The following is a 27,195-nucleotide window of genomic DNA, read 5'->3' on the forward strand; positions in this document are numbered from 1 at the left end:
CCACGACAACGGGCTGCTGAGGATTCACAATGACCTGACGCCGGAGGTCGCCGGGCTGCGGTCAGAGCCGGGACAGGACGGCCCGCCTGAGCGCAGCCCCGGGCTCCTCCCAGCTGCCACTGATGCGGGGTCAGCTAGCTACAGTTTTACTGAAGGGAAACACAGGTGAAGCAGAGCGAGGGTGTGTGTGTGTGAGCAGCGGGACCATGTGTGTGTGTGTGTGCTTCAGTCAAAGTCTCTGTTGACGAGCACCAGCGGAGCCACAGCGTCCACACGTACAGGGCGATGCAGATCCAGCTGGAGGAGATCTTCACCCACACCGACGGCCACTTGCTGGTCATGACCTCGTAGTTGGAGTCGGGGCTGCGGAGAAACACGAGTTCACAAAGTATGAAACAATACTCACACACACGGACACACACACGGACGCACACACGGACGCACACACGGACGCACGCACGAACGCAGGCGCGATTAAAATCTTCTCTGGCGACTCTCCTTTCGGAGGCTCCACGCCACGGGGCGGGTAAATGTTTGTCCCGATGGTCGCGCTCGTGCACTAAATGATGCTGATACAGCAAAACATTAAAGTGGCTATAAAATGATGAATTATGACGCTAGCAAACTTTAGCTCTGATTTGTTGTTTATGTGTCACACTGAAGTAGTGACCTCCTGAGCTCGTCCTGATCTCCTGAGCTGCTGGTGTGTTTCACTCTCAGATCAGTCTGGTGACGTTTGAGCAGTTTTTGAACCAATCAGCGTTGGTTTTCTTTGGTGGATTGAAGTGAAACAGAAGAGACTGTTGAGTGTGAACACATGGAGGCTTCCACGGATGAGATGAGCAGCTATGGAGCGAGCCGCTCTCTAACTGTCCTGTTAGCACGTCACCTACCTGTACCAGTTGGTGAGTGTCATCATGATGTAGAGCGACGCCAGGAACAGCATGAAGTGGAAGAAAGGAGTAGGAGTAGGTGACGCCGTCCTTCTCGTTGTCCACGGCTCTGTTGGCGCCGCCGCCCTCCTCGAAGCCGTCGGCCGTCGGCCCGTCCTCGATCAGAGCCGACTCGTCACTGGTGAGGGTCAGCTTGTTTCACCTGGGCGTTGGACGAGTTACGGATGCTGACGGGGACACAGAGGAGAGAGAGAGAGAGAGAGAGAGAGAGAGAGAGAGCGGTGAGGACACGCTGCTGTCTGCCGCCTCACTGAACAACCAGCTGACACAGGATGAAGGAGCTTCCTCACCTGGAGTACAGCACACACATGAGGAACAGGATCAATCCCACGATCCCCTGGGCGTCCCACCACTGAACCACGTGGTCCTGACCTGCAGGCTGGTGCTGTTCAGCCCGATAATACCCAGAAGGCTCGGGTTACACTTCCTGTCTGTGAGTCACAGGAGAAAAGGCTTCAGTACATCACTGATGGGTCCCAACAGGGTCACAGGTGCTTATTGTTGTTACTCAGATCCTAGTTTATCATTTTCTGCCATAAGGAGAACGGTGTGTCTGCGTGCACCTCAGTGACCAGCGAACTGTCGGCGTATTGCAGTGGTTTGACTTTCTTAAACATTAGATATAAAGGCAGGGTCACAACAAGCAGTAAAGGAGTGAAGCCTCATGTGGGCAGATCAGACTCTGCAGCGTCAGGCTTCTCGTTCTGGGATTGAACCCCGGGCCGACATGTGTGTGTGAATGTGGCGTGAATGGTGAGATTAGATCAGGTGGTGTGTAGATGTCCACTGCCATCAGTGTGAATGTGACAAAGTGTGAAGGCGCCCACGAGTATCAGACGACCCAGGAGGTGCTAAGTCCATTTAAACCAAATGCTGCTCAGCCTGAGATTTGCCCTCGAGAAGTCGCAGTTGTGTTAAAATGAAGGCACCAAACCTTCATGGTTAAGGTTACAACATGTACATTCATCCAGGACGTGCTGTGAGGGGGGGGGGGGGGGGGGGGGTCGCCTGTGAGACTCTGGTTAGACCCTTCTCACGGGTTGAGTTTCCTCTCACGCAGCTGCAGAACGGCCTTTAAACCTTAATATTCAGCCCGTTCACACCAGTGACACGAGAGGAGATCGTCTCCGTAGCAACGCCTCTCTGTACTTCCGTTCTAACCTCAGACTTTTCAGGCTAAGTTTCGTAGCTGATGTTAATTTTGTAGCATTATAAAACATTAATGCTGCGTTTCTAATTGAGATGAAACGGAGAAAATAACTTCACTCACTGCTTTGTTCTGGATTCTCTCTCTCTCTCTCTCTCTCTCTCTATCTCTCTCTCTCTCTCTCTCTCTCTCTCTCTCTCCTCTCTTCTCTCTCTCTCCTCTCTCTCTCTCTCTCTCTCTCTCTCTCCTCTCTCTCTCTCTCTCTCTCTCTCTCTCTCTCTCTCTCTCTCTCTCTTCCTCTCCTCTCTCTCTCTCTTCTCTCTCTCTCTCCTTCTCCCTCTCTCTCTCTCCCTCTCTCTCCCTCTCTCTCTCTCCTCTCTCTCCTCTCTCTCTCTCCCTCTCTCTCTCTCCTCTCTCCCTCTCTCTCTCTCCCTCTCTCTCTCCTCCCTCTCTCCCTCTCTCCCTCCCCCCCCCCCTCTCTCTCTCTCTCTCTCTCTCTCTCCCCCCCCCCCCCCCCCTCTCTCTCTCTCTCTCTCTCTCTCTCTCTCTGCAAACAGACATATATGTAGTGTGGGTGCTTTCCTACCAGGCTCGTTGGTCATGGCAGACCAGGTCAGGTACATGTGTACAGGGTCACCAGGGAGGACTGCAGCAGGCCGGACCTGGGCTGGGGACTCCTTCACACACACACACACACACACACACACACACACACACACACACAACAGGAGGCGTCAATGTGAGACCTAAAGCTCTGAGTTAGTGTTAAGAACAGACTGAAACTCTTGAGAAAGCAGAAGAGACGTGGCTCATGTCCCCTCGTTCGTCCCAGACGTGTACCTGGATCTGAGGCAGGATGGAGAGGACGGAGACGCCGAGGCAGAGCAGCATGTTGATGCTGATGAAGACCTTGTTCTCAGTGCAGCCGTCAGAGTGGGTGTAGTAGATGTAGAACATGACCACAGACACCAGAGACAGCAGGTAGTTGAGCGCAGTGACCGACAGCAGAGCTGTGGAAACACACACAAAACGCAACTTCATTACACATCAATCAGACAGGAAACAGACAGGAAGCCCTTCACCTGAGAGCTGCGACGCCTTCTGTGGATCTGCATCACGCTCTTTAACCTCGTCATCATTGCTTTAATGCAAAGTTCAATTCTTCACAAGATAAATACAGGTGCCACTCAAGAAACACAGCTGACTCATGCTGACTCTGCATTCTCTCTAATGTCCAGCAGGAGAGACTCCACTTAAAGCTGCATTCTCTCTAATGTCAGCAGGGGAGACTCCACTTAAAGCTGCATTCTCTCTAATGTCCAGCAGGAGGAGACTCCACTTAAAGCTGCATTCTCTCTAATGTCCAGCAGGAGGAGACTCCACTTAAAGCTGCATTCTCTCTAATGTCCAGCAGGAGAAGACTCCACTTAAAGCTGCATTCTCTCTAATGTCCAGCAGGGAGACTCCACTTAAAGCTGCATTCTCTCTAATGTCCGCAGGGGAGACTCCACTTAAAGCTGCATTCTCTCTAATGTCCAGCAGGAGGAGACTCCACTTAAAGCTGCATTTTCTCTAATGTCCAGCAGGAGGAGACTCACTTAAAGCTGCATTCTCTCTAATGTCCAGCAGGAGGAGACTCCACTTAAAGCTGCATTCTCTCTAATGTCCAGCAGGAGGAGACTCCACTTAAAGCTGCATTCTCTCTAATGTCCAGCAGGAGGAGACTCCACTTAAAGCTGCATTCTCTCTAATGTCCAGCAGGGGGAGACTCCACTTAAAGCTGCATTCTCTCTAATGTCCAGCAGGGGGAGACTCCACTTAAAGCTGCATTCTCTCTAATGTCCAGCAGGAGGAGACTCCACTTAAAGCTGCATTTTCTCTAATGTCCAGCAGGAGGAGACTCCACTTAAAGCTGCATTCTCTCTAATGTCCAGCAGGAGGAGACTCCATTTAAAGCTGCATTCTCTCTAATGTCCAGCAGGAGGAGACTCCACTTAAAGCTGCATTCTCTCTAATGTCCAGCAGGGGGAGACTCCACTTAAAGCTGCATTCTCTCTAATGTCCAGCAGGGGGAGACTCCACTTAAAGCTGCATTCTCTCTAATGTCCAGCAGGGGGAGACTCCACTTAAAGCTGCATTCTCTCTAATGTCCAGCAGGGGGAGACTCCACTTAAAGCTGCATTCTCTCTAATGTCCAGCAGGGGGAAACTCCACTTAAAGCTGCATTCTCTCTAATGTCCAGCAGGGGGAGACTCCACGTAAAGCTGCATTCTCTCTAATGTCCAGCAGGGGGAGACTCCACAGGCTCCAGACAGAAGTCAGATTACACAGAAGTCAATGAGAAAATGAGCCTTCTACTCAGTTGATTTGTTACCAATACAGTTGTTCATAACAGCGTGATGTTCATTTAGTGATTTATGGTCCCGTTTAGACGATAGAGCAGACTCTGCTTTAGGGCGGGGCTACCTTGTGATTGCATCACCGCAGCAGTGTGTACATTACAACAGCTGTTAACTTGTGTTTGTTGTTAAGTAACAGGAAATGGATGCTCTCAGGGTGTTTTGACTTTTTCCAAATTATTATTATTAAAAACATCTTGCATTCAGCATTCTTTTGCACTTGCTTACATTAGCTAACGCTAGCTGGATAGCTGCTAACTTCAGGGACAGTTCATGCAGATGAAGGAGCTCCCCGCTCTCCCACTGGCAATAATCCGCAGGTTGACTTGTTGAAAACGGGCCGTTTACGTTTTTAGGGTTTAGCACAGCGCCGTTAAAACGACACTTCAGCAAAAAAATTAATTAATTAGAAAAACGACTAAAATGCCAAACTCAAGGCTTCAAAGGGAAGTCCACAAAACAGCGGGTGATGCAACAGTGGCTACAGCCGTCTCGTTCACATGGTCTATGGTCGAGACTTCTCATTTTCCTACTTCAGCCTTGGTGTTGTCTCCATGAGCACTTTATCCCCATCACTGTCCCATCACAGCTGATGTGTCCCGCTCTAGTATTTATCCACGTTTAGCCTCGTTATAGCACCGTCAGCATACCTGCATACCAGCAGCGAGAGTTGCCCTCCTCCATCTTCTCCACCCAGGACTCGTTCCAGGAGTGGGCAAAGTCGATGAGTAGAACCAGCTGGATGAGGATGAAGCAGAAGGCTCCGGCCATGCCCACGTAGAACCACACTGTGGAAGACACGGAGACACACGTTCACATGTGCAGCTGCTTACACGGCCACAGGACCTTTTTAAACGGGATTCAAACCTAAACCTGTGCAGCACAAACTTCCGTTTGATCGGCAGGAAAGAAATACAACCATCTCCAGTAAAGAGCATGTGTCTCCAAATGTGATGATTGACGTGATCACACAAATTGAAGAATGCTTCTTTAAAGTTCTCCTCACTTTTAAGATATAAAAAAACCCTTTGAGAACCCGTCGGATCAAAAAGGCAGCGTCTAAAAACCCGAGGCTCTTTTTCTCTGTGGCTCATATTCAGAGACACATGTTCCTGGACAGCTACGGTTTGTGTTACCATGTGTTAACGCCTTTAAAGTGTTCATGTGGGGCGTTATAAGTGTGTGTGATGGAGTCATTCGCAGGCTAATCTCACACGCTGAGCGACGCTGTGTTGTGTTTGAGGGCAGAGAGGCGGTTACCCGTGGTGAAGGGCCCGTCTGTGATGAAGAAGGATCCGATGGTGATGGCAGCAGCCGCAGCAAACTTGAAGAACCAAAACCTGAAAGTGGAGAGTTCTGACGTCAGTCACCGGCAAATTAGTAAAGGAAGGATTTTCTCATTCATGAGAAAATTACTGAATAACAATTTTCATCATAAATAAAGTCCCACTGCAGACACGTGTTTAAAAACGACTCTGCTGTGAGTAACATTTTGTTTAACGTGGTTTTCCCACATCAGAAAGTTTGAAGCACATCTGATTTTCTGCCTCTGGCCGCACCCGCCACAGCACCCGCCACAGCACCCGCCACAGCACCCGCCACCGCGCCCGCTGTAATATTGCTAAACACACTGAATATGATTTTTGTGTAAAGGTCACAGCCCTGGTCAATATCAGACGTTTCAGAGGACAGAGAAAACACTTATGAGCGGAGGGGGCGTTAATCCTTTCTCTGGATGGAGAGAAGGATTTGGGTGGAGAGATGGATTTGGGTGGATGGATGGCGACTCACCCGTTGTGCAGCGCGGCTCGGGGGTCGTGGCTGCTCTTGACTTTGATCATGAGCAGAGAGAAGAGCAGGAAGAACATGGCCATGCCGAAGCACACGCGGTACACGGCCTTGTAGCCGACCAGCACGTCGCAGTTCACGTGACCCTCCACACCGGGAATGGATGTGCCCATCCCTCCTTCACAGAAGCCTGGAATCTACAGCAGCACACAGGACAGAGGCGCCGGTGAGGATGGTGCACAGGGAGAGCCATCTTACTTCAGAGCAGAAAGCTAGCGTGCAGCTCAGAGCAGAGCGTCCTGCAGCCACGCACGGAGCTGCTCGCCCTTTCTGACTAATCTAACTCTGATCCCTTTGGGGAAGTCGTCCAGATCAGACGCAGGGACTCAGAGCCTGAAATAAACTCAGACACAAATGCAGATGTAGAGCAGGATTGTGTGAAACATCGGCACCACCTCACTTATCAGGTTGGTTTTGTTATTAAACTTTTTACATAAAGAAAAATAAGTTTTACACGTTGCTCTTATGAAAGTTTCATTAATCAGGATCATTACAAAAGCACCCAAACTCTCCCCCGTCACAGTTCTTCCACCTCGGGTCCGGACCGTTAGGAAAAGAATCCAAAGAATCAGAAGTGAAGTGATGATTATAAAAATTAAAACAGAATATATAAAATAAGTAAATGCACAGCAGTCAATAGGAGACAATAACAGCTGTAACATGAATACATGTGTTTGCTCCGTGTGTGCCTTTCATCATTCATGACTCTTCTTATGTTAATATCTCACAGTGAGGTGAAAATAACTGCAAAATCAACAACACAAATAATTAGAGATTAAATAAAAGAGTTTGCTGTTTACATGAAGAACTCTCTGTTTGATGAACCAAAGAGAGAAAAACATGCTGTAAAGTTTATCCAGGTTTTCCAGTAACTCATATTTATCTTATATATTTATATATATATGTTTATATATCATAACTCATCTTTCATCAGACTGTTTTTATGCGCAATGCCACCAAATCACACTGCGACCACACACAGGCACTCTGGTGATGGTTACTGACGGATGACGGACTTATAATCAACGTCACTTTTCAAATGTGAGCGTTTGAAACAGTAAACTAAACTAAATCTGAACAGACACAAGAGGCTCTACACAAATGCAACCAGCTGATGCAAACTGAGTTTATAAATGTGTCATAAAACTATAACATCTCGTTTAAATGTGAGACGTTCACGCTGCGTTAAATCAACCAAATGGATCCCAGAATAATCTGTATCAGCGACACTGAGGCGACCGACCGACAGCAGGAGCGTTTCAGTTAAAACACGTGAGACAAAGCAGAAGTGTTCGTCTTCATCATCACGTTCACTTAAGATTGATTTTCTTAGTTCTACCATTTGAGGTTTTGGCGTCTCAGACAAAGTTACAGGAGCACAGATTGAGAAAACATAAACTTAATTATTATCTCCTGCATTTGGTTCAACTTCTTAATAAAAGCACAGTTCTGCACCTTCACCACGGTCAGATTCAACACCTTTAAAGTTACATTTTCATGCTTTTCCAGCACCTCACAGCTGCGGGAAATCCCATATTTCTATATTAAAGATTAAATAAATGAATCACGTTAAAAGAGACGCTATAAACAACCTAAGCTGTGTTTCATAATAAGAGGATAAGACGTTTAATTACATTTAGATTCCAAAGACATTTGTTGTGAAACGTGCAGATACATTATTAAGCACTTTATCTTAAATTCAAACACTTTTCAGACCTTTAAAACACAACATTAAGGATTTTAAGCACCGGTTCGAACCCTGCAAACAAAACTAAAGGTTTTGTAGAAACATCCGTACGCTTCAATCTGCAGCTGTGAGAAACTAAACCTGTATATTTCTGCACTGTAACAATGAAAAGTGTGTTGTGAGACGGCCGTGCGTACCTTTTTAAGCTGCCCCTCCATGCCGGGCATTAACATGATGCAGGCCACGCCCACTCCCAGCAGCAGGAAGAAGGCGTAGATGAGGCGCGTCACCGTGGAGTTGTTCCCACTGGGGCAGCAGCGACACAGCAGGCAGGGGGCGCTGCCGCACAGGCACGGGATCTGCACACAAGTCAGTGTTTGTCAGTACTCCGGTTACGGGACAGACAGACGTCTCCCGGGCTCTCACGTCTGCATCAACATGTTGCAACAGACCCACGCGCTGCTGACTGCAGCTGTAACCGGACCTCTGTTTACCTCCTGTGTTTCAGGAGCACGAGGAGCTCAGTAACAGTGTGTGCACACCGCAGCAGACCTTTACACAGCAGGGTGCAGATACAGGGTGAATAACAATCATAATAAATGAATAATATAATATATGCAGTATATATGAATCCGTGGTACATTCAAATTAATGCATCGTCACTCCAAAATAAATGTATCAAGCAGTGGTGGGGAAAAATCACAATTCCTATCTTCTAAGATTCATAATCGAGTCATAACTTCAAAAAATGGATTTTTAAAAACTCTATTTCTGTCTCACTTCGCGGCGTCACTGTTACAGGAAGCTACGCCCGTCCGGTCGCCAGTCAACGAATGCACGTGTCTGGGCGCACTTTGGTTTTGACCTCCAGGAGAATACGAGGCCGGACATGACTCACTCAGTACGAGGGTTTGCTAAACTCTACTGTTCAAAGTGTACTTTAAACTAAAATATTAGATTATATCAAAACAAGCTTTGCAGTTTTACCTTTGTATAATAAATATAATTCAAGATTCAGAGAAGTAAGGCAGCTGCTGTAGAATCATATCCATGTGAACGGCACAAACACTGTGGAAGTTAAACATGAATAAATGACATTTGGTCATTCTTCATCTTTGTGCATTTACATTTTAGCGATCGGTTAAAAAAAAAAAAAGTCTAATCTTGTGTTTTCATGCCATAATTAGCACCAGAGTACATCCTGATCCTAACTCATCAATCGTTTTGAATCGTGCGGCGCCAAAAGAAATAAATGTAATGTAAAAGATGTAACTGGAGCGAACCATTAGTAGCGACAGAGCGATACGTCGATAATTGTATTTTTTTAGGTGTGTTTGTGTCGGCTGCTGCTGCGTTCACAGACCGGCGTCCACAGGCAGCTCCGTGTTGCTGCAGACGCAAAATACCTTTACCTGCGTTTAACCACAATATCTGTTGCACGCTATCAATCAATCCTTTATTTGTTAGGGACAGTGCACATTAATGAACAACGGTAACAACGTATCAGTGTAGAAGTGCCGGATTAGAGCAAAGATGCTAATTTGCATCCGTAGTAAAAAAAATAGAACAAATACAAATACTACTAAATAAATAAATACAATACAAATAGAAGACAGAAGACACACCGCACAATACATTACATACTCAGGACTCAGGAGTATGTTTGTATTTGATTTATGTTTTTATGCTTTATTTGTATTTGATTCATGTTTTTATGCTTTATTTGTATTTGATTGATGTTTTGACGCTTATTGTTACTCTGATCCCTTCCCATCTTTGTGTTGAAACTGTTCAACACTTTTCCCTCGGGAGAAATGAAGCTTCTTGAATGTTGAATCTTGAAAAATGTTCCTTTTTATAAAGAATTGAGTCATTTGTTTTCATTATTGTGTCATTTTTATGACGTAAACTGAGGCAGCAAAAGTGGAATCAGCTCCAAATATCGGCTCAAGAAAATCGGCGGTCCCTACGTCATCGGTTCGGGCAGATGAACACGAAAAACCCGGTATCGATCCCCGGGGTGAACACGTGCTGTTTGTGTGTATTATGCGGTGTCGCAACAGCAGACGTGACGTCACACCACGGCTGCTCCGCTGACATCATCGACAGCTGCGTTGTTATTGTTGTTGTTTACAATTTACACGAAACATGAAACATTTAAAAAACAACACGTCGACGTTAATAGCAGGACGGTTCACGGGGCTCGGTGTTTACGTCATTTACGTTAACCGTTAAATGAACGTTAGCTGGTTTCCGAACAAAGGCGGGCGCCATAGCAACAGTCAGCTACCGTCACCGGCGCCAATACGCCTCAACGTATGAACAATAACCTTTATTTATCTGCATTATGGATGAATAATGAGATAACGGTAGCCCCGCGGTGGTTGTTGTTGTTGTTGATGCCCGCCGCAGTGAAGCAGCATCCGGCCTGTCCCCGCCTGGCCTCCGTGTTATTGCGCAGTCATGACGGCAGCGGTTCACAGCCATAACAACAATATTTAATAATAATAATAATGTTGTATTAACTGCTTTAATATCACTGATGGGGAGCCGGCTCACTTACCCAGCTCGCCATGGAGCAGAGTCCCAGAACGGCTCCCATGATGGCCGATGTTTGCTCTTGTCTAGTCCGTCGTTGTTTGGCTGTTTTCTCCCAGAACACAAGATGGCGGCTGCTCCGCTGCTTCTTCTTCGGTGGTGGTGGTGGTGAGGCAGAGTCACGCGGCTGCGGCGTGTTGCTGCCCCCACTGTTTGTTTTTAAGAACTACATCATATTCATTTGTACTGTTCAACCCTGTTTTAATGAAGAGAATTAAACAAATGTATTTGTTTTAATCAAGCAGAGACTTCCTGTTTGATCCAATCAGGCAGAGACTTCCTGTCTGGTCCAATCAGGAAGCGCCGTCAGCGTCAGTTCTCTGAGTGTCCACTAGGGGCAGGTTTCATAACAGAGCAGTTTCTCATTGAGCCCCATGTTAAACAGGCCGTTTACACAGCATCATTAAACCTGTTTGAGGACAAAAGAACATTCTAGTCTGTGTGTTTAGCTCAGGTCTCCATGACAACACTGAGGGGGAGGGGCTAGTTTTTATGTTATTGGAGGTTAAAGTTTATGAATAATTAGGGGCGTGGCCTCTTGAGTGACAGCTAGCCTCTGGCCCTCACTTCTCCTCGGAGGTAAACGTCAGCCAGATAGACGTACGCCCCTCCCCCCAACGTCACATACATGCCCTTTTTTGGTCAGAGGAAATGAGGCGGAGTCAAAGTCTGACAAGATGGAGACTCCTGTAGGCGAGGACGACTGGATCAAGTTGAGAGAACGGACCCGACGGAGACGTTACGTCTGTTTTTTATACAGTCTGTGGTTGTTTCCATGGAGACTTGTGGAGAAATAAGAAATATCCTTAAACCAAGTTGAGAAAGTTCAACTTCATTCATTCATTTATTCATTCATTCATCTTCAGCCTCTTGTCCCTGTCGGGGTCACGGGGGGCTGGAGCCGATCCCAGCTGACATCAGGCGTGAGGCGGGGTCCACCCTGGACAGGACGCCAGTCTATCACAGGACACATAGAGACGAACAGAGACAGACAACCATTCACACCTACGGGTGATTTAGAGTCATCAATGAACCGAACACCTGCACGTCTTTGGACTGTGGGAGGAAACCGGAGAACCCGGAGAACCCGGAGAAAAACCCACGCAGACACGGAGACAACATGCAAACTCCACACAGAAGGGCCCCAGCCGGGATTCGAACCAGGAACCCTCTCGCTGTGAGGCGACAGTGCAAACCACCAGACCACTGTGTCGCCTCGAAAGTTCAACTTGCCATTTATAAAAATAGCTGTTATGTGGATCGTTCGTCCTTTGGGGACCAGCAGATTCAACACAATGTTCAATTCCAGCACACAGACTGAAGTAGACACGGCTCACAGGGCTGACGGAGACGCTTTATTTCACTGTGAGTAACATCTTTGTAAGCACATTGTTGACAGAAACTCCAGTGCACTACATCAAACAGGATACAAAAGAGGAGAACAATGGAAGTCCTTTGTAAATGATCCAGACAGGAGGTTATATTCAGCTACAGAGTGAACAGAGAGCAGACAGCGTTCTCTTCAGTCCTGTCAGCAGCCCTGTAAACCAACAGCAACATTCATCGCTATATATATATTTCACGAAAACAGAATGTCATTAAATGAAGAGCTGGAGCGCACAGTTCCTCATGAAGCGAGTCTTGGGTTTGGGAAGGATGGTAGGGCGCCGCAGCACGTCTCATGGAAACAAACACTGGTGTTAATACATCTGAAAAAACACTGTTCACAGCAGTGTTTCAGGGGGTGAGGTGGCGAAACGGTCAAAGAAACCACCGGTTCTCCATCCCAGGGTCTTTTTATGCAAATACACTCATCAAATAATCCATGGAGACAGTTTGTTTTACTGTTAACGCAGAAATCCAGGAGAGATGCTAACAGCCGGACGTGGCTAACAGTGATTAGCTCGGGGCAGTACGGTGAAGGCATTCAAAGGTCTTTTTTAACCACTAATGCTGCTGAAAATAACAGTAAACCTCTGCAGCAGCATGAGAATGAGAGTTCCTTAATAATGTTTATTATATAAGTAGAGTTTCCGTGACAGTGGAAGTGTTTAAACGCCTGTCACAACAACACCTGGAGGTGAATACTGAATATTTTTGGTGTAAAAGTAGTTAAACCTACACATGTTAAAATATCTATCATGTGAAAAAACACAGAGGGCAAACCTTCAGTATCTTCAGTCGGTAGCAGATATTATAATATTCTAATATTATAAAATTATAATATTTACATGCTAGCTTTGTGTGATACTTCGGTTTCCCACTGTGTGCGTCGATTGTCGTCCTTGTTTTTAAAGCGGGGGTTTTAGAAACATTGTAGATTCCAATCAGATGATGAGAAATGAAATGATTACAACTTTATAGATTATACACCGGGATTAAAGCTCTGGTCTACGTTCAGATAATCCGTTGAGCCTCTGACACAGATTTGATCGTATCTGACGACACGCAGAGCCAGAGGCCGGCCGGCTAAAACACATGGCTAACGTATGCTAACGTATGCTAACATGTGCTGACGTTCACAGTCATAAACCAGTGTTGGCTCAGACTAATGGAGGCTGTTTATGGAACATCGACGACAATAAAACACAAAAATGAGCAGTCTGCTGACTCAGCATCTGTTTTCAGTCCCAGATCCTGGCGTAGCGTCTCCAGCCCGACGTCGACGCCTCTTTGGTTCCTGTGGACGTCACATTTCCTCTTGTTTCTGCCTTTTCCTTGCTCCACCATCCGTCCCGTGCCCCCTGCTTTAGGGTCCTTGTCCCCCCCTCCAGGCCCGTTTGTACTCACACTACCTGGGCCTCGGAGAATGCTTCTTGCTGCCTATACGTCATCACGCCGTAACACGTCACACGCATTGATGACGTCATGGCGATGCGTGGCTTTGTTTCCAGATCTTTCCGTAGACCTCGGAGTTTTTGTGTGTCTTGTCGACTGTTTTTGAATCTTTTCATCGACCAAATCTGCAGTAAACACTCCACCTCCGCATCACACCAACGTGAACCTTTCAGCGCCATTGTTTGAAATGTCCACGCATGGTCCCTCCTTCTTTTTTCTACGTCCCAACAGGCGCACAGGAAATGACCCCAGAACCGCCGTAGGCCTCATGCTCGTACACGTGCGCACGCTCGGTTGCACTCACACTGGTCAAAGGAACTAGACTTTAGCCATGAAACGTGCTGGGGCACGGTACGGATGGACAGTGGGAGTGCGCCGTCATCGTGTGCCTCCATGGTCTCAGCGTGGTACTGCAGCACTCGCCTGTTCGAGTCCCGGTCCTGTGCTCTGGAGCACAGTCGTCCATTCACTCCCAAACATGTGGGGAAGAGGAGATCACCTCTGAAAATGTTTTTTGGATACAAATCGAAAGGCTCATAATTATCTTCAGATCAGTTCAGTTTTCATAATTTTAGACCAGAACAAAATGGAGTCATGTGCAGGAGACGGAGGGTGCGCGGCTAAAAAGAGCCGTAGTGAAACACCTGCAGCAGCTTAGGTCCCGTCTCCGTAAAGGTGCAGAGACACAACTCTGCTGCTCACACTTTTAAAACATTGTGTCTGATGTTGTTCCATAGTTTCTCTCATGGACACGGTAAAAGACTCGCTCGTGCTTGGCGCTCGGTCATGGTCGTCAGGAACGTGAAGATTTCTCCATCCGGTGAGTCCTCCTGCGTTCACCAGAACAAAAATGGCGGCGTTCTAAAGGGAGCCTGCACCACAGAGCAGCTTTCCATAGGAGCGAACGGGCGCCATTTTTGTTCCGCTGTCCGTCCTTTTTTCTGCGTCCACGAGCAGAGGTCGCTCGCTGGTATCGGCCTTTTCCGTCTCCATAGTAAACTAAAGCTCCGGTAGCTGAGGTGCTAAGCTAATCACTAGCTGCTCAGAGTTCACAGAGAGGGAGGGGAGGAGGGGACGAGCCAATGAGAGCCTTCTGTGAGGGAGGGCTCCCATTGGTCAGTTTCTCTGCAGGCCTGCGTCTGATAGGCTGGATGGATTTTTTTGGTTCTTTTCGCTTCATATTGTTTAGATCGGACGACAGAAACATAACCACCGTATTAACCATGTTCATAATAATTACTAATATTCCAAATCGTAGACCACAGCTTTAAGCTCCGACATTCTTAACAGATATAAAATGAAAGCTCAAGATTAAATATAACAATACAATCTATTTACATGTCAGTGGCTCCTGTCTACTCACAGTCTTTGATCACAGTGAACTCAACAGTCACTTTCTTTTGATGACATTCATTTCTCAGGTACAAACTTTGGAAACATGAATCTGTCGTAACGTGGTGACGGAGCGGGTGGAGACTCTGTCCCTCCATACAGGCCACAAAATGAAAATCTGGACCTACCTGGGGGGTCGCCCAGCTGCCCTGCACAGCAGTCTGGGCACAGCCAGCACTATTTCTCTGTATACAACTGTGGGTGGAACATGGAGGCTGCAGCTGACTCACTGATCCACCAGGCCGACAGACTGAACTGCCTCCTGATTTTAGGCAACGCGTACAGGAAGCTCGTCCCCCGCCTCGGGACCCAGGCTGGTGTAGGTGACGGAGGGCTCCAGGGCTCCAGTACCTCGCGGAGGCTGGTCGATGGCCGCTTGACCGCCCGTGTTCCTGAACTGCTTGTAGACTCGCGGGTCCTGGGCCACGTAGGTGGACGAGGTGGCGTAAAGGACCAGGCCCAGGATAATGATGAAGAATGACAGCAGATAGAGAGCCGAGAACTGCAACACAGACACAGACGTTTATTTGTCGGATGTTTTTCTATAAAAAAATGATGGTCAGTGGTTTCAAGCATCACATTCTTCACTGTCTTCTTGACAAGGTATGCGTGTTGCTGCGAAACAAAATTCACCCGAACCAAACGAGGCCTGAGCGGATGTGTTGGGACGGTCTAACGTGGCTTTGACACTGGTCGAAACCTGCTCTCTTGGGCACTGCGAGGTACGACTCTGCTCGCCTCAACCCACGTCATCTTCAACACGACACTCGTTTGATCCCTTCATCTGCAACAATGACTGAACTTACCAAGCCTACGATGTAGTGTGTGTAGTGTAGTGTACGGTACATTGTACAGCGTAGTGTGCGGCGTAGTTTACACCCTAGTTTGATGGCGTAGTGCAAGTACTGTACTGCGCGGTGTACAGCGTAGTGTGTGGCATAATGGAGTTATAGTACAGTGTAGTGTGCGGCACATTGTGGCGTAATGTGCGGTGCAGGGAATGCTGGCTCAATAAAACTCTAGTTTATCCAAGAAAAGACGAAGCCTTGTGGCTGACGCGTGTTCTGGTCAGGTTGAAAAAAAAAAAAACGTCTTCAAAGCTGCTCCGTTTTGAACTTTTATTTTGAACTATTTAAGCACATATCCACTTGGAAACAGACGCTTCTTGAGGCAAAAAATAAAAATAACAATGATACAAAGTTCCACAAACTAGCATCCAAAGTACGCGTGAGCACGGTCAGAAAACCAAAGAGTAAACCACTATCTCTCCTTCTACGCTGCACGCGCACACCAAAAAAGTGCAGTTCTTAAAGTGACAGGCCCATATCAAGCATGCACCCAAAAGTCACATAGGAATGCAATAACAATACCAAAATGAATGAATGAATGAATGCTTTATTTAAAACATATGAAAAGTATATTACACTTGGAGCACGAGTCATTAAAACCCTTTGTATGTTTGAAAAGGAGTAAGAAGAAGCATTAGCTTATTAATAAAATCAAATATAAAATGAATAAGCACAAAAAAATATTATCTTAGGAAGCATTTGGCTCCTACGTACGGTGTAGTGTACTGTGTAGTTCTGTGCTGCAAAATGGGGTGGACAGGTATTGCGCGGGGTAGCATTGATCGATTAAATAAGTAATGTTAGGCGTATGTAGCGTATGTACTGTACACCGTAGTGTACGCCATATTATACTGCGCATTTTTACGTGCTGCCATTTTAATAAGTCTGGGTAGAATCAATTTTAAAATGCGGTCTCTATTTATGGAAGTACCGGCCCAGCTGCCTGGAACCTCGATCACGGCGCTACCAAAAACAAGTACCAGGTACTATCCACAATTTCTGCTGGTGCAAATGGAAAAATAACGGTTCTGATTAGTGAAAAAGTGACTGCTCTCTCTTCTGTAAATGAGTGGCCACCGTGTGAACCTGCACACATCACCGAGTGAAAGCTTCCTGGCAGTTTGTCTTTACCTTATAGTGGAAGAGGAAGAGGCCACAGAAGAAGCTGTACAGGTCGGCCGTGAGCAGAGAGAGGTTGACGGAGGTGGCACTCGTTCTCTTTATCACCACCGGCATGAAGCTGTACAGGCAGAACATGAAGGCACTGAACCCGATGTACAGAAGACCTGCAAACACACAGAGGGAGCAGGGATTTTGACATTTACACTGTGTTTTTAAACAATGGTTGGGTCTCCGGTGTGTTCGTGGGTACATTCTCACCAATCTGCCAGTCCCAGCGAACCTTCAGCAGCTCCTTGTGCTCCATGATGGCCCTGCAACGGACACAGACACAGACAATAAGGGCCCGTCCACACACAGACAAGTTTAACAACTTCAGTCTGGTTCAGTCTGGTTCTGTCTGGTTTAGTCTGGTTCAGTCTGGTTCAGTCTGGTTCAGCCTGGTTCAGCCTGGTTCGTTATCAGAGCCTGACAACAGGATCTTTAGAAACCAGGTCCCAGAGTGTGAGGATTGTAAACGCCCCCCATGGCGTTTTGGTCTGGACGGTGAAAGCTCAGACTTTGTTAAAGGACGGCGTCATGGCCCCACCTCTGACCTCTGACCCCGCGGCGTCACATAACAACAACAGTGCTGCTGCGTGAGAGGACAGAGACGGACCCAGAGACTGTTTACTGAACTATCCTCAGCTGTTCAACTCTTCCACTCCAACGTAACAAGTACGTATCCTCAAAGCAATTTCAGTCAAAAGCAACTGGACTTGGTTATTTGTCAGGAAGACGTTTCACCTCTCATCCAAGAGGCTTCATCAGTTCATGGATGCATCTGACCAGGACCAGGACCAGGACCAGGCTAGTGGACAGCAGAGTAACAGACTCAGACAGAGACTAGTACATCCCAAGGACAGAACACCACACACCCACAACAGCAATCTGGTTTATGCTGTTAATGCAACGAGGAATGCAAAGATCTCTACACTGGAGAAACACAACAACCACTGCATAAACGCACGGCCCAACACAGGAGAGCTCACTCCTCAGGCCTGGACTCTGCTGCCCACTCACATCTCAAGAAGAAAGCCCACTCCTTTGATGACAACTATGTCCACATCCTGGACAGAGAGGACAGATGGTTTGAAAGAGGAGGAAAAGAAGCATCTATGTAAAAGTAGAGAAACCATCGCTAACCAGAGGAGGAGGTCTGAGACTCCACTTCTCTCCAGTTTACAATGCTGCCCTTTCATCCCTTCATTCAACATTCCAACCTCAAAGAACAACTGTTCACACATGACCTCCTGTGACTCCAACCACTGTGGTTCACACTCAATAGAGCACTAACAAAATCCAGACCTACTTCCACCAACGACTGCCACTCTAACGACGGTCGACGGCACTTGGAGCACAAAGGGTTCCAGTGACATCATCGCCCTTGTGAGAGGTTAAATAACTGGATCTCCACACCAGTTAGTTGGACCAGATGCGTCAGATGCGTACATGAACTGATGAAGCCTCTTGGATGAGAGGTGAAACGTCTTCCTGACAAATAACCAAGTCCAGTTGCTTTGGACTGAAATTGCTTTGAGGAGAACGACGACCTGGACACATGAGAAATATATCTCATCCCTTTCCGTATCACGATGTAATGCCATCTATTTCACCTTATCGCCAGATTCTCTCCGTTACACAGCCCTAGCCATGAGGTGTATCTCTCCCTGTCACTCAAACTCACAGTTGGATGCCACTGAAGAAGGATCCGAAGAGTCCCATCATGCCCAGGAACTCCACACGGCTCAGGTTCTTCACGATGAACTCCTCACAGACGTTGGAGATCCCGTACAGAGTTGCTCCTCCCAGAACCAGAAGGTCCCCGAACAGCTTCTGCTCTCCTGATGGGTGAGGGAGAAGGAAGAGGCACGGAGAGAAACGTGAGGAAGATCGCGCTGAGATTTACTGCACGTCCAACAAACACCCACATGGACCTGCACACTGAGCCCCTGAGCCCCTGAGCCCCTGAGCCCCTGAGCGACCTGGACTGGTTCTCAGGGTCTCAGCAGATCCATCTGAACTCTGGTTTAAAGATCTTTGTGAAGGGGTGAAAATCCTGGTTTCTGATTGGATAAACCATCTGTCTGTCACCAACATACGGGCCAAACCAACCAATCAGATGACTGAAGCGTGTGACGTGCTAACAGCGTGGAGGCAAAGCTCAGAAAGGAAACAACATGTGGGTAAAGGAGATTTTCCCTTTGTGTTTAACGTGAATTTATGGATAGGTAGACGGAAGGACGGACGGACGGACGGACGGACGGATGGACGGATGGATGGATGGATGGATGGATGGATAGATAGATAACTTTATTTATCCCTGAGGGGAAATTAGGTCATCGTAGCAGCGGTACAAAACAATCAGAAAGTACAATAACAACATTTAAAACACTATATTACAATAAACTAAGTGTTGGCCTAGACCAGCCTCTGGACACGGATCATTGGACAAACTAAAAAGTCAAAGTTCACCTCAGTTAATTTTTCCAAAGAAGTTTCTGCTCATTAACTAGTTTGCTAATTCCACGATGCTTTCCTGCCACATGGCTTACAGAAATGAGCCCAACGGTTCACACTCATCTGGAGACAGCGACGTCCTCTTCACACACTGACAAGAGCGTGTGGAGGAAGCATTCAGCTGTTCAAGTTTACTGATTTAGTGGCTCCTAAGGTTTAACGTCTTTATATGAAGTGTTTTATTTGTGTGTTTTGTAACGAGTAGGTATGAAATAAAGGTGCCGTTATAAGTAGTTATTACTGTCTCTCACTCACCGAGGCCTTGCTGCCGACCGAGGAGGATGTCAGCTCCCACCATGCAGCCGACCCCAAGCAGACACAGTCCTGCCCCGACAAAGTGGACGGCCTTGTACCTCACCAGGAGAAAGAACCAGGACAGCAGCAGGACCACCGGGATGACAAAGCAGTCCAACAGCTGAGAGGGAGGACAGACACACAGAGACAGACACACGCAGATGTGATGAGTTCACTGAGTTCTTACTTCTCCTTCTGAAAGAGCATCAGACCGGTGATCAAACATCTTTGTGGGCGGGGCGAGTCCCTGTACTGCAGGACTGAGCATCATGTTTAGGTAGGGGTTTCTGTACCCTCCTGAGTCCACCCTGATCTCTGAACTCCGTTGTGTTTCACTCTCAGATCAGTCTGGTGACGTTTGAGCAGCGACCGAACCAATCAGCGTTGGTTTCTTTGGTGGATTGAAGTGAAACAGAACGAGCACGAGCATGAGCACGAGCACGAGGCCTACGGCGGTTCTGAGGTAATTTCCTGTGCGCCTGTTGGGACATAGAAAAAAGAAGGAGGGACCATGCGCGGACATTTCAAACAATGGCGGTGAAAGGTTCACGTTGGTGTGATGCGGAGGCGGAGTGTTTACTGCAGATTTGGTCGATGAAAAGATTCAAAAACAGTCGACAAGACGCACAAAAACTCTGAGGTCTACGGAAAGATCTGGAAACAAAGCCACGCATCGCCATGACATCATCAATGCGTGTGACGTGTTACGGCGTGATGACGTATAGGCAGCAAGAAGCATTCTCCGAGGCCCAGGTAGTGTGAGTACAAACGGGCCTGGAGGGGGGGACAAGGACCCTAAAGCACGGGGCACGGGACGGAGGCACAGTGGGAGTGCGCCCTGAGAGAGTCACCTGGACACTGGAGAGCGTGGTGTACTGGTAGGCCTTCAGCACCAGGTAATTGGCCTCGATGTCTATCAAACCCAGAATCATGTATTTCCACCAGCGCTGCTTCAGGATGGCCAGCAGGTTCCCTTCCCCTGGTGACACGGAGACAGAGAAGCAGAGGATGCATGAGGGAAATACTAAAGTGAAGCAGAGTGGTAAATATACATCATCCATGACAACACAGTTCCTGATGAAGACCATAACAAAAGCAGCGCCCTGAGCCCCTGTCTGTTTCCCAACCCTCATGTGGTCGGTGCTTTAAATAGAACATTGCACTGCGGTGAGTGTTGTCAGTAAACACCGAGGGCAAAAGTATCTTCACTCACACACCAATCACCTAAACTGGAAACCAGACGAATCTGACAAGCTCGTTTTTCATTTGCTTTGGCAGGTATGTCGGGCCCCTCTCCCATTCAGACAGATATCTGGCAGCCAGGTCCTGGGGGAGCCAATCACAAGCGGGGTGGGTTTAAGTTCACCAGGCTGTCAGGGTGCTGGACTCCCTCCCCTCTCCACCCTCAGCCCGACCCAGCAGGGCGTCAGGAAGAGAAACCCCCCCCCCCCAACAGACGTCCTCAACTCAGAACAGACACAGAAAATAACCATGCAAACTGCACATATGGACCTGCTGCTATCCATCGTTTTTGCACATTATGCCAACACCTGCACTTTATTATTATTATTGTATTGTTTTGTTGTTACTATAGTCTAGATCAGTAAAGTGGAACTTTACTCATTGGGCCTTGTCTTTTGTCGTGTCTAGTCGACGCGTGGGAGAGAGGGAAACGCAACTTCGATTCCTTGTTTGTCTTGTTCACGTGAAGAATTGACAATAAAGCTTTGACTTTGACTTTGAAGTTACCAACATAAGCTGTGTTTGAAAGCGTTCCCTATCACAGAAGTCGTGCACTTTACAGTGTGTGCGCCATTGTGCGGTTGTGTTTCAATTCTCCGGGGTTTAATTTCACTCACTATATAGTCCAATATAAACTACCCACAATGCAAAGCTAGTTTGAGCGGTCGTGTTTTACTGGAGGAGAAGAAGAAGAAGAGATGCTAACGGTAGCCAGGTATCTGAGAGCTAAATGCAGTTACCAACCGTTACTAAGGAGCTGAATAGTTATCAGAATCAGGGCCCTTCCCTGACCCTTAATTTAAAGGCCTGACCCCAACCCTAACAGGCACTTCTCTCTCACCTTTTATCCTGTACACACAAACATGTATATGACTTTCATTTTGCACACACACACAGTTAATACATTTATTTTAGGTATTATTTTAAATGAGATGTTAGTGCTTTAGTAGATCTTTAGTAACTAGATCTTCTCTGCTTGACTTTCCTGTCCTTTTTAAATATAAGTTTACATTTTAACCATCATTTAATCTTTAACACAGACTTTTTAAGGAGGTTTTAAGTGTTTAATGACACAGAACGTGCCCTTGTGCCCGTGCTTCACGCCAAAACCCAACTCTCACCCTAACAGGCTTTTGGAAAAGTGAGGACCAGGCCAAATGTCTAAAACTCCACCATTGTTCCTCACAAATATAGATGTACACACACACACGCGCGCTTCTGTCCATACCTTGCCTGACTGCCAGAGTGGTGGTGTAGACCAGGAACAGCAGGATGTAGTTGAGGAAGCTCTGGAACACGGGCGTGTTGGCGTGGAAGTCGTCAGCCAGGTACTTGCTGATCAGACTGATCGCACAGATTATCAGGGACAAGACCTGCCCCAGGGCCAGGGTCACCAGCAGGTCCCTGCAGAGGACACACACACACACACACACACACACACACATACGGGCATCAGTGTGCATCATGAGGCAGTACAGTCGTCTCAGGATTTCATCAGCAGGTCCATACGTCATGTTTGAGCTCCACTAAAGCCTGTAACGTGGCCACTGGGGGGCGGCAGAAGCCAGCTGTGGACATAAACACGTAACCACCTGACATGATGAGCGTCTTTTACATCCAGCAGTTACAGAGCCACATCATAAAGACACATCTAAGATACAAACAGGCTCAGTGGTCATACAGTATATCTGGTCCGTGTTGACATGCAGCATCTGCAGATTCCTCCCATTCCTCCTCAGTCCACAGGTGGAGGCCGCTGGAAGGCACGTACTTGGATTTGTTAGTATTTCCATCCCACCACTGCCCAGGTATGTTGAGCCTGTGCTCCCTGTTCACCTCTGTGTCCTCTTCTTAGCTGGCACAAGTGGAACCCGCTGGGGCCCTCAACTATTTTTCAATTGCGACAGCGATAGTAATCGATTGTAATGTTTTCACCTTGTGGAGTGAGACACCCCCCCGCCTCGTGGCCCAATTGTTGAAACACGTGTGTTAAAGTGTCCTCTAGCAGCATAAACGTGTGTTAAAGTGTCCTCTAGGAGCATAAACATGTTCTAAAGTGTCCTCTAGGAACATAAACATGTGTTAAAGTGTCCTCTAGGAGCATAAACATGTGTTAATGTGTCCTCTAGGAGCATAAACATGTGCTAAAGTGTCTTCTAGGAGCATAAACATGTGCTAAAGTGTCCTCTAGGAGCATAAACATGTGTTAATGTGTCCTCTAGGAGCCTAAACGTGTGTTAAAGTGTCCTCTAGGAGCCTAAACATGTGTTAAAGTGTCCTCTAGGAGCATAAACGTGTGCTAAAGTGTCCTCTAGGAGCCTAAACGTGTGTTAAAGTGTCCTCTAGGAGCATAAACGTGTGTTAAAGTGTCCTCTAGGAACATAAACGTGTGTTAAAGTGTCCTCTAGGAGCCAAAACATGTGCCAAAGTGCCCTCTTGAGTGGTGAGGATGCTCTATATGTGCCTTTTTTTCCTTTTTGCCCCTGCCCTTTAAAAAGTGAGCATCACTCATGTCGTGCAGGGGTTAAAGGGCAGCTCACTCCAGGAGCGTACTTCTGCAGGGGTTAAAGGGCAGCTCACTCCAGGAGCATACGTCTGCAGGGCACAGCTCACTCCAGGAGCGTACGTCTGCAGGGGACAGCTCACTCCAGGAGCGTACGTCTGCATGGGTTAAAGGACAGCTCACTCCAGGAGCGTACGTCTGCAGGGGTTAAAGGACGGCTCACTCCAGGAGCGTACGTCTGCATGGGTTAAAGGACAGCTCACTCCAGGAGCGTACGTCTGCAGGGGTTTAAGGACAGCTCACTCCAGGAGCGTACGTCTGCAGGGGTTTAAGGACAGCTCACTCCAGGAGCGTACGTCTGCAGGGGTTAAAGGACAGCTCACTCCAGGAGCGTACGTCTGCAGGGGATAAAGGACGGCTCACTCCAGGAGCGTACGTCTGCATGGGTTAAAGGACAGCTCACTCCAGGAGCGTACGTCTGCAGGGGACAGCTCACTCCAGGAGCGTACGTCTGCAGTGGTTAAAGGACAGCTCACTCCAGGAGCGTACGTCTGCAGGGGTTAAAGGACAGCTCACTCCAGGAGCGTACGTCTGCAGGGGTTAAAGGACAGCTCACTCCAGGAGCGTACGTCTGCAGGGGTTAAAGGACGGCTCACTCAGCGCACGCCTGCAGTGGTTAAAGGACAGCTCACTCCAGGAGCTCACTACTGAAAGGAGGGGGATCACTTTGGCCTTTACAGCGGCTGCTCACAGTGAGCTGCAGCTGGTTCTGCTCTCTAGTCATGACTGGAACTTTTGTTGTGGACAAATCTGAGCGACAGGAGTCTCCGCGAGTCTCCGCGCAGCCTCTTTCCTGTGAACTGAGAGGCGGCCATTTGTATTTTACGGTGAACACAATGTTTCGTGCTTTCCGCTTGTTCGTGAGTCTGCTTTTAATAAAGGACTTATTACAATAACATCCCTCTGCACACACACGTGTATAGTTATGGTGACATCTGTTGCACAACATGCAGCAGCAGCATTAACAGCAGCAGCATTAACAGCAGCAGCAGCATTGACAGCAGCAGCAGCAGTAACAGCAGCAGCAGCAGTAACAGCAGCAGCAGCAGCAGCAACAGTAACAGCAGCAGCAGCAGCATTAACAGCAGCAGCAGCATTAACAGCAGCAGCTGCATTAACAGCAGCAGCAGTGACAACAGCAGCAGCAGCAGTGACACCAGCAGCAGCAGCAGTGACACCAGCAGCAGTGACAGTGTCACCAGCAGCATTAACAGCAGCAGCAGCAGCATTAACAGCAGCAGCAGCATTAACAGCAGCAGCTGCATTTACAGCAGCAGCATAAACAGCAGCAGCAGCATAAACAGCAGCAGCAGCAGCATTAACAGCAGCAGCAGTGACACAAGCAGCAGTGACAGTGTCACCAGCAGCAGTGACAGCAGCAGCAGCAGCAGCAGCAGCAGCATCACCGCCACTAGCAGCAGTAACAGCAGCAGTAGCAGCAGCAGCAGTGACACTACCACCACCGGCAGAAGCAGCAGCAGCAGCAGCAGCAGCAGCAGTGTCAGCAGCAGCAGTAACAGCAGCAGCAGCAGCAGCAGCAGCAGCAGTGTCAGCAGCAGCAGTAACAGCAGCAGTAACAGCAGCAGCAGCAGCAGTGACACTACCACCACCGGCAGCAGCAGCAGCAGCAGCAGCAGTGACACCACCATCAGCAGCAGCAGCAGCAGCAGCAGCAGCAGCAGCAGCAGCATTAGTAACACCAGCATTAGTAACACCAGAAGCAGTGACACCAAGAGCAGTGACAGCACCATCAGCAGCAGCAGCACCAGCAGCAGCAGCAGCACCAGCAGCAGCAGCAGCAGCAGCAGCAGTGACAGCAGCGACAGCAGCAGCAGTAACAGCAGCAGCACCAGCAGCAGCAGCAGCAGCAGCAGCAGTGACAGCAGCAGCAGCAGTAACAGCAGCAGTAACAGCAGCAGCACCAGCAGCAGCAGCAGCAGCAGCAGCAGCAGTGACAGCAGCAGCAGCAGTAACAGCAGCAGCAGCAGCAATGACACCATCAGCAGCAGCACCATCAGCAGCAGCGGCAGGTCTCTCTCTCAGGTGGGGGGAACAAAGGTGTCCGCAGCAGTGAGCGGAGTGGAGGCAGAGCGACGCTCGCCTCGGATCAGCGCCGTCATCCTCGTGTTCTTACCGGGTGAGGAGCCTCCGGGTCCGCTGGTAGAGGCTCGGCGCCGGGGTGCCAGTGCCCGTGGGGACGCTCTCCACGGTGGACACGACAGACATCATCCTTTCCACGGAACTGAGCGGGGATCAGCGCATTCTTCTGCTCCGGGAGGAGGAGGAGGAGGAGGACGGGGGGGACGGGCTCACCTCAGCGGCAGACCCTGCTGCTGGGGTCCGCGTTGATGGCGGCAGCGGTGCGGTGCAGAGGCTGCAGACGGCCGTGTGTGCACCGGTGTGTCGGAGCTGCAGACGGCCGTGGGTGCACCGGTGTGTCGGAGCTGCAGACGGCCGTGGGTGCACCGGTGTGTCGGAGCTGCAGACGGCCGTGGGTGCACCGGTGTGTCGGAGCTGCAGACGGCCGTGGGTGCACCGGTGTGTCGGAGCTGCAGACGGCCGTGGGTGCACCGGTGTGTCGGAGCTGCAGACCCGCCCTTCCTCCTGACAAACTGGGATCAGATTCACTGAGTCTGCGTTTAACACGGAGCTCATCTCACCACAAGATGGCGTCCGCTCCTCCCCCCCACAGGAATAATAATCATAATAATAATATTAATAATAATCATAATCCATCAGGACGTCAGTCAGAGCTTTACACCTACACACTGGAGAGTAGGGGAGACTGGGGTCAGTTGAGCCGGGGTTCCCCCAACACCTTCATTTGCTCCTGACTCAAAAATATTAAAAATGTCTTCATTATGTTTTACTGTATTTTTAATATGTTACAAAGTGGTTTACAATTTCAAGCAACCTTCAAGCAACCTGGTGACTGGTGCTGTGACCAGGGATCGAACCATGAGTTTACAAAGGGGGGGGGGGGGGGGAGTAGAATCAGCTGACCCGGGTCCTTGGTGTGAAAGAGGTTTAGAAGTGTAGACGTCAGTAAGACTGTTTAGTGAGGGAATCACCTGCATGGACCTGTTGTTGGTGTGTTTCTGTGGCAGTTACAGCGCCACCTCCAGGCCTGGCATGGGTACTACAGCGTTTGGAGTCACTGCACCTGGTTTCCTGTGGACGCAGAGATTTAGGATCCGGGACCAGGACCAGGACCAGGACCAGGACCAGGACCAGGACCAGTGGACGGAGACTTTTTAAGAACGACACAGGGAAAAGAGGTGGTTTTCTATCGTGTGGGCGAACCCTGAACACCAGATCTATGTAACAAATGATATCAACACAAACACTGCATCAACAACAGAGCAGCTCCATCACACACTTCCATGATAATGTTCCAAGTCCTTATAACGACACATCTACTCACTGTTGAGCTGCATCTCCCTAAAAACAAAGACAAAGATGCATCTGTGGCTGGTCTCTAAGGTGCAGGTAGCTGAGTGGTGGAGACAGAGATGGTAGATTAATGTTACTCTGCTGTTTACATGTTTGTGCAATCAGACTTTACGTCACCACCGTCTAAAAAAGATCTGGATTTGACACTTTATCCTACGACTTTAAGGATAAATCTGTAGAATCTTTATTAAAAGTTATATTTTTAATAATAATCGTTTTGAGGGGAACAGAATCAAAGTAAAACTATATTTAGTC

The 27,195-nt window shown here is 48.3% G+C and overlaps 2 protein-coding genes across 2 annotated transcripts; both read right to left on the minus strand.

The window, feature by feature from the left end:
- Window positions 1-6: 6 nt before the first annotated feature.
- Window positions 7-10,706, minus strand: LOC310961692 (serine incorporator 1-like). The gene is given in 15 exon segments (XM_083933897.1): window positions 7-266; window positions 269-363; window positions 894-958; window positions 960-1,091; window positions 1,093-1,120; window positions 1,244-1,325; window positions 1,328-1,384; window positions 2,687-2,725; window positions 2,728-2,767; window positions 2,941-3,110; window positions 5,150-5,287; window positions 5,760-5,839; window positions 6,291-6,484; window positions 8,232-8,393; window positions 10,598-10,706. Coding segments are annotated over 15 exon segments (1,362 nt in total). The 5' UTR covers window positions 10,637-10,706; the 3' UTR covers window positions 7-225.
- Window positions 10,707-11,991: 1,285 nt separating this feature from the next.
- On the minus strand, window positions 11,992-26,055 carry slc35f1 (solute carrier family 35 member F1). The gene is made up of 8 exons (XM_083934052.1): window positions 25,622-26,055; window positions 22,153-22,328; window positions 20,534-20,661; window positions 19,644-19,803; window positions 18,556-18,712; window positions 17,091-17,143; window positions 16,842-16,996; window positions 11,992-15,364 (listed from the first exon to the last, which is right to left on the minus strand). The coding sequence occupies exons 1-8, from the start codon at window positions 25,714-25,716 to the stop codon at window positions 15,131-15,133; spliced, it is 1,158 nt and encodes a 385-aa protein (XP_083790178.1). The 5' UTR covers window positions 25,717-26,055; the 3' UTR covers window positions 11,992-15,130.
- Between the last annotated feature and the right edge of the window lie 1,140 nt (window positions 26,056-27,195).

This window comes from Echiichthys vipera (genome assembly GCF_963691815.1).
Source record: "Echiichthys vipera genome assembly, chromosome: 19".
NCBI classification, from domain to species: Eukaryota; Metazoa; Chordata; class Actinopteri; order Perciformes; family Trachinidae; genus Echiichthys; species Echiichthys vipera.

Excerpts from the sequence above, each read along its gene's own strand:
- slc35f1 (XM_083934052.1), bottom strand. The coding sequence starts at position 25,716 with ATGATGTCTGTCGTGTCCACCGTGGAGAGCGTCCCCACGGGCACTGGC. Across the intron at positions 19,804-20,533 it reads CCACGCTCTCCAGTGTCCAG|CTGTTGGACTGCTTTGTCAT; the intron begins GTGACTCTCTCA and ends CCTCCCTCTCAG. Across the intron at positions 17,144-18,555 it reads TTCTTCAGTGGCATCCAACT|GGCCATCATGGAGCACAAGG; the intron begins GTGAGTTTGAGT and ends TGTCCGTTGCAG.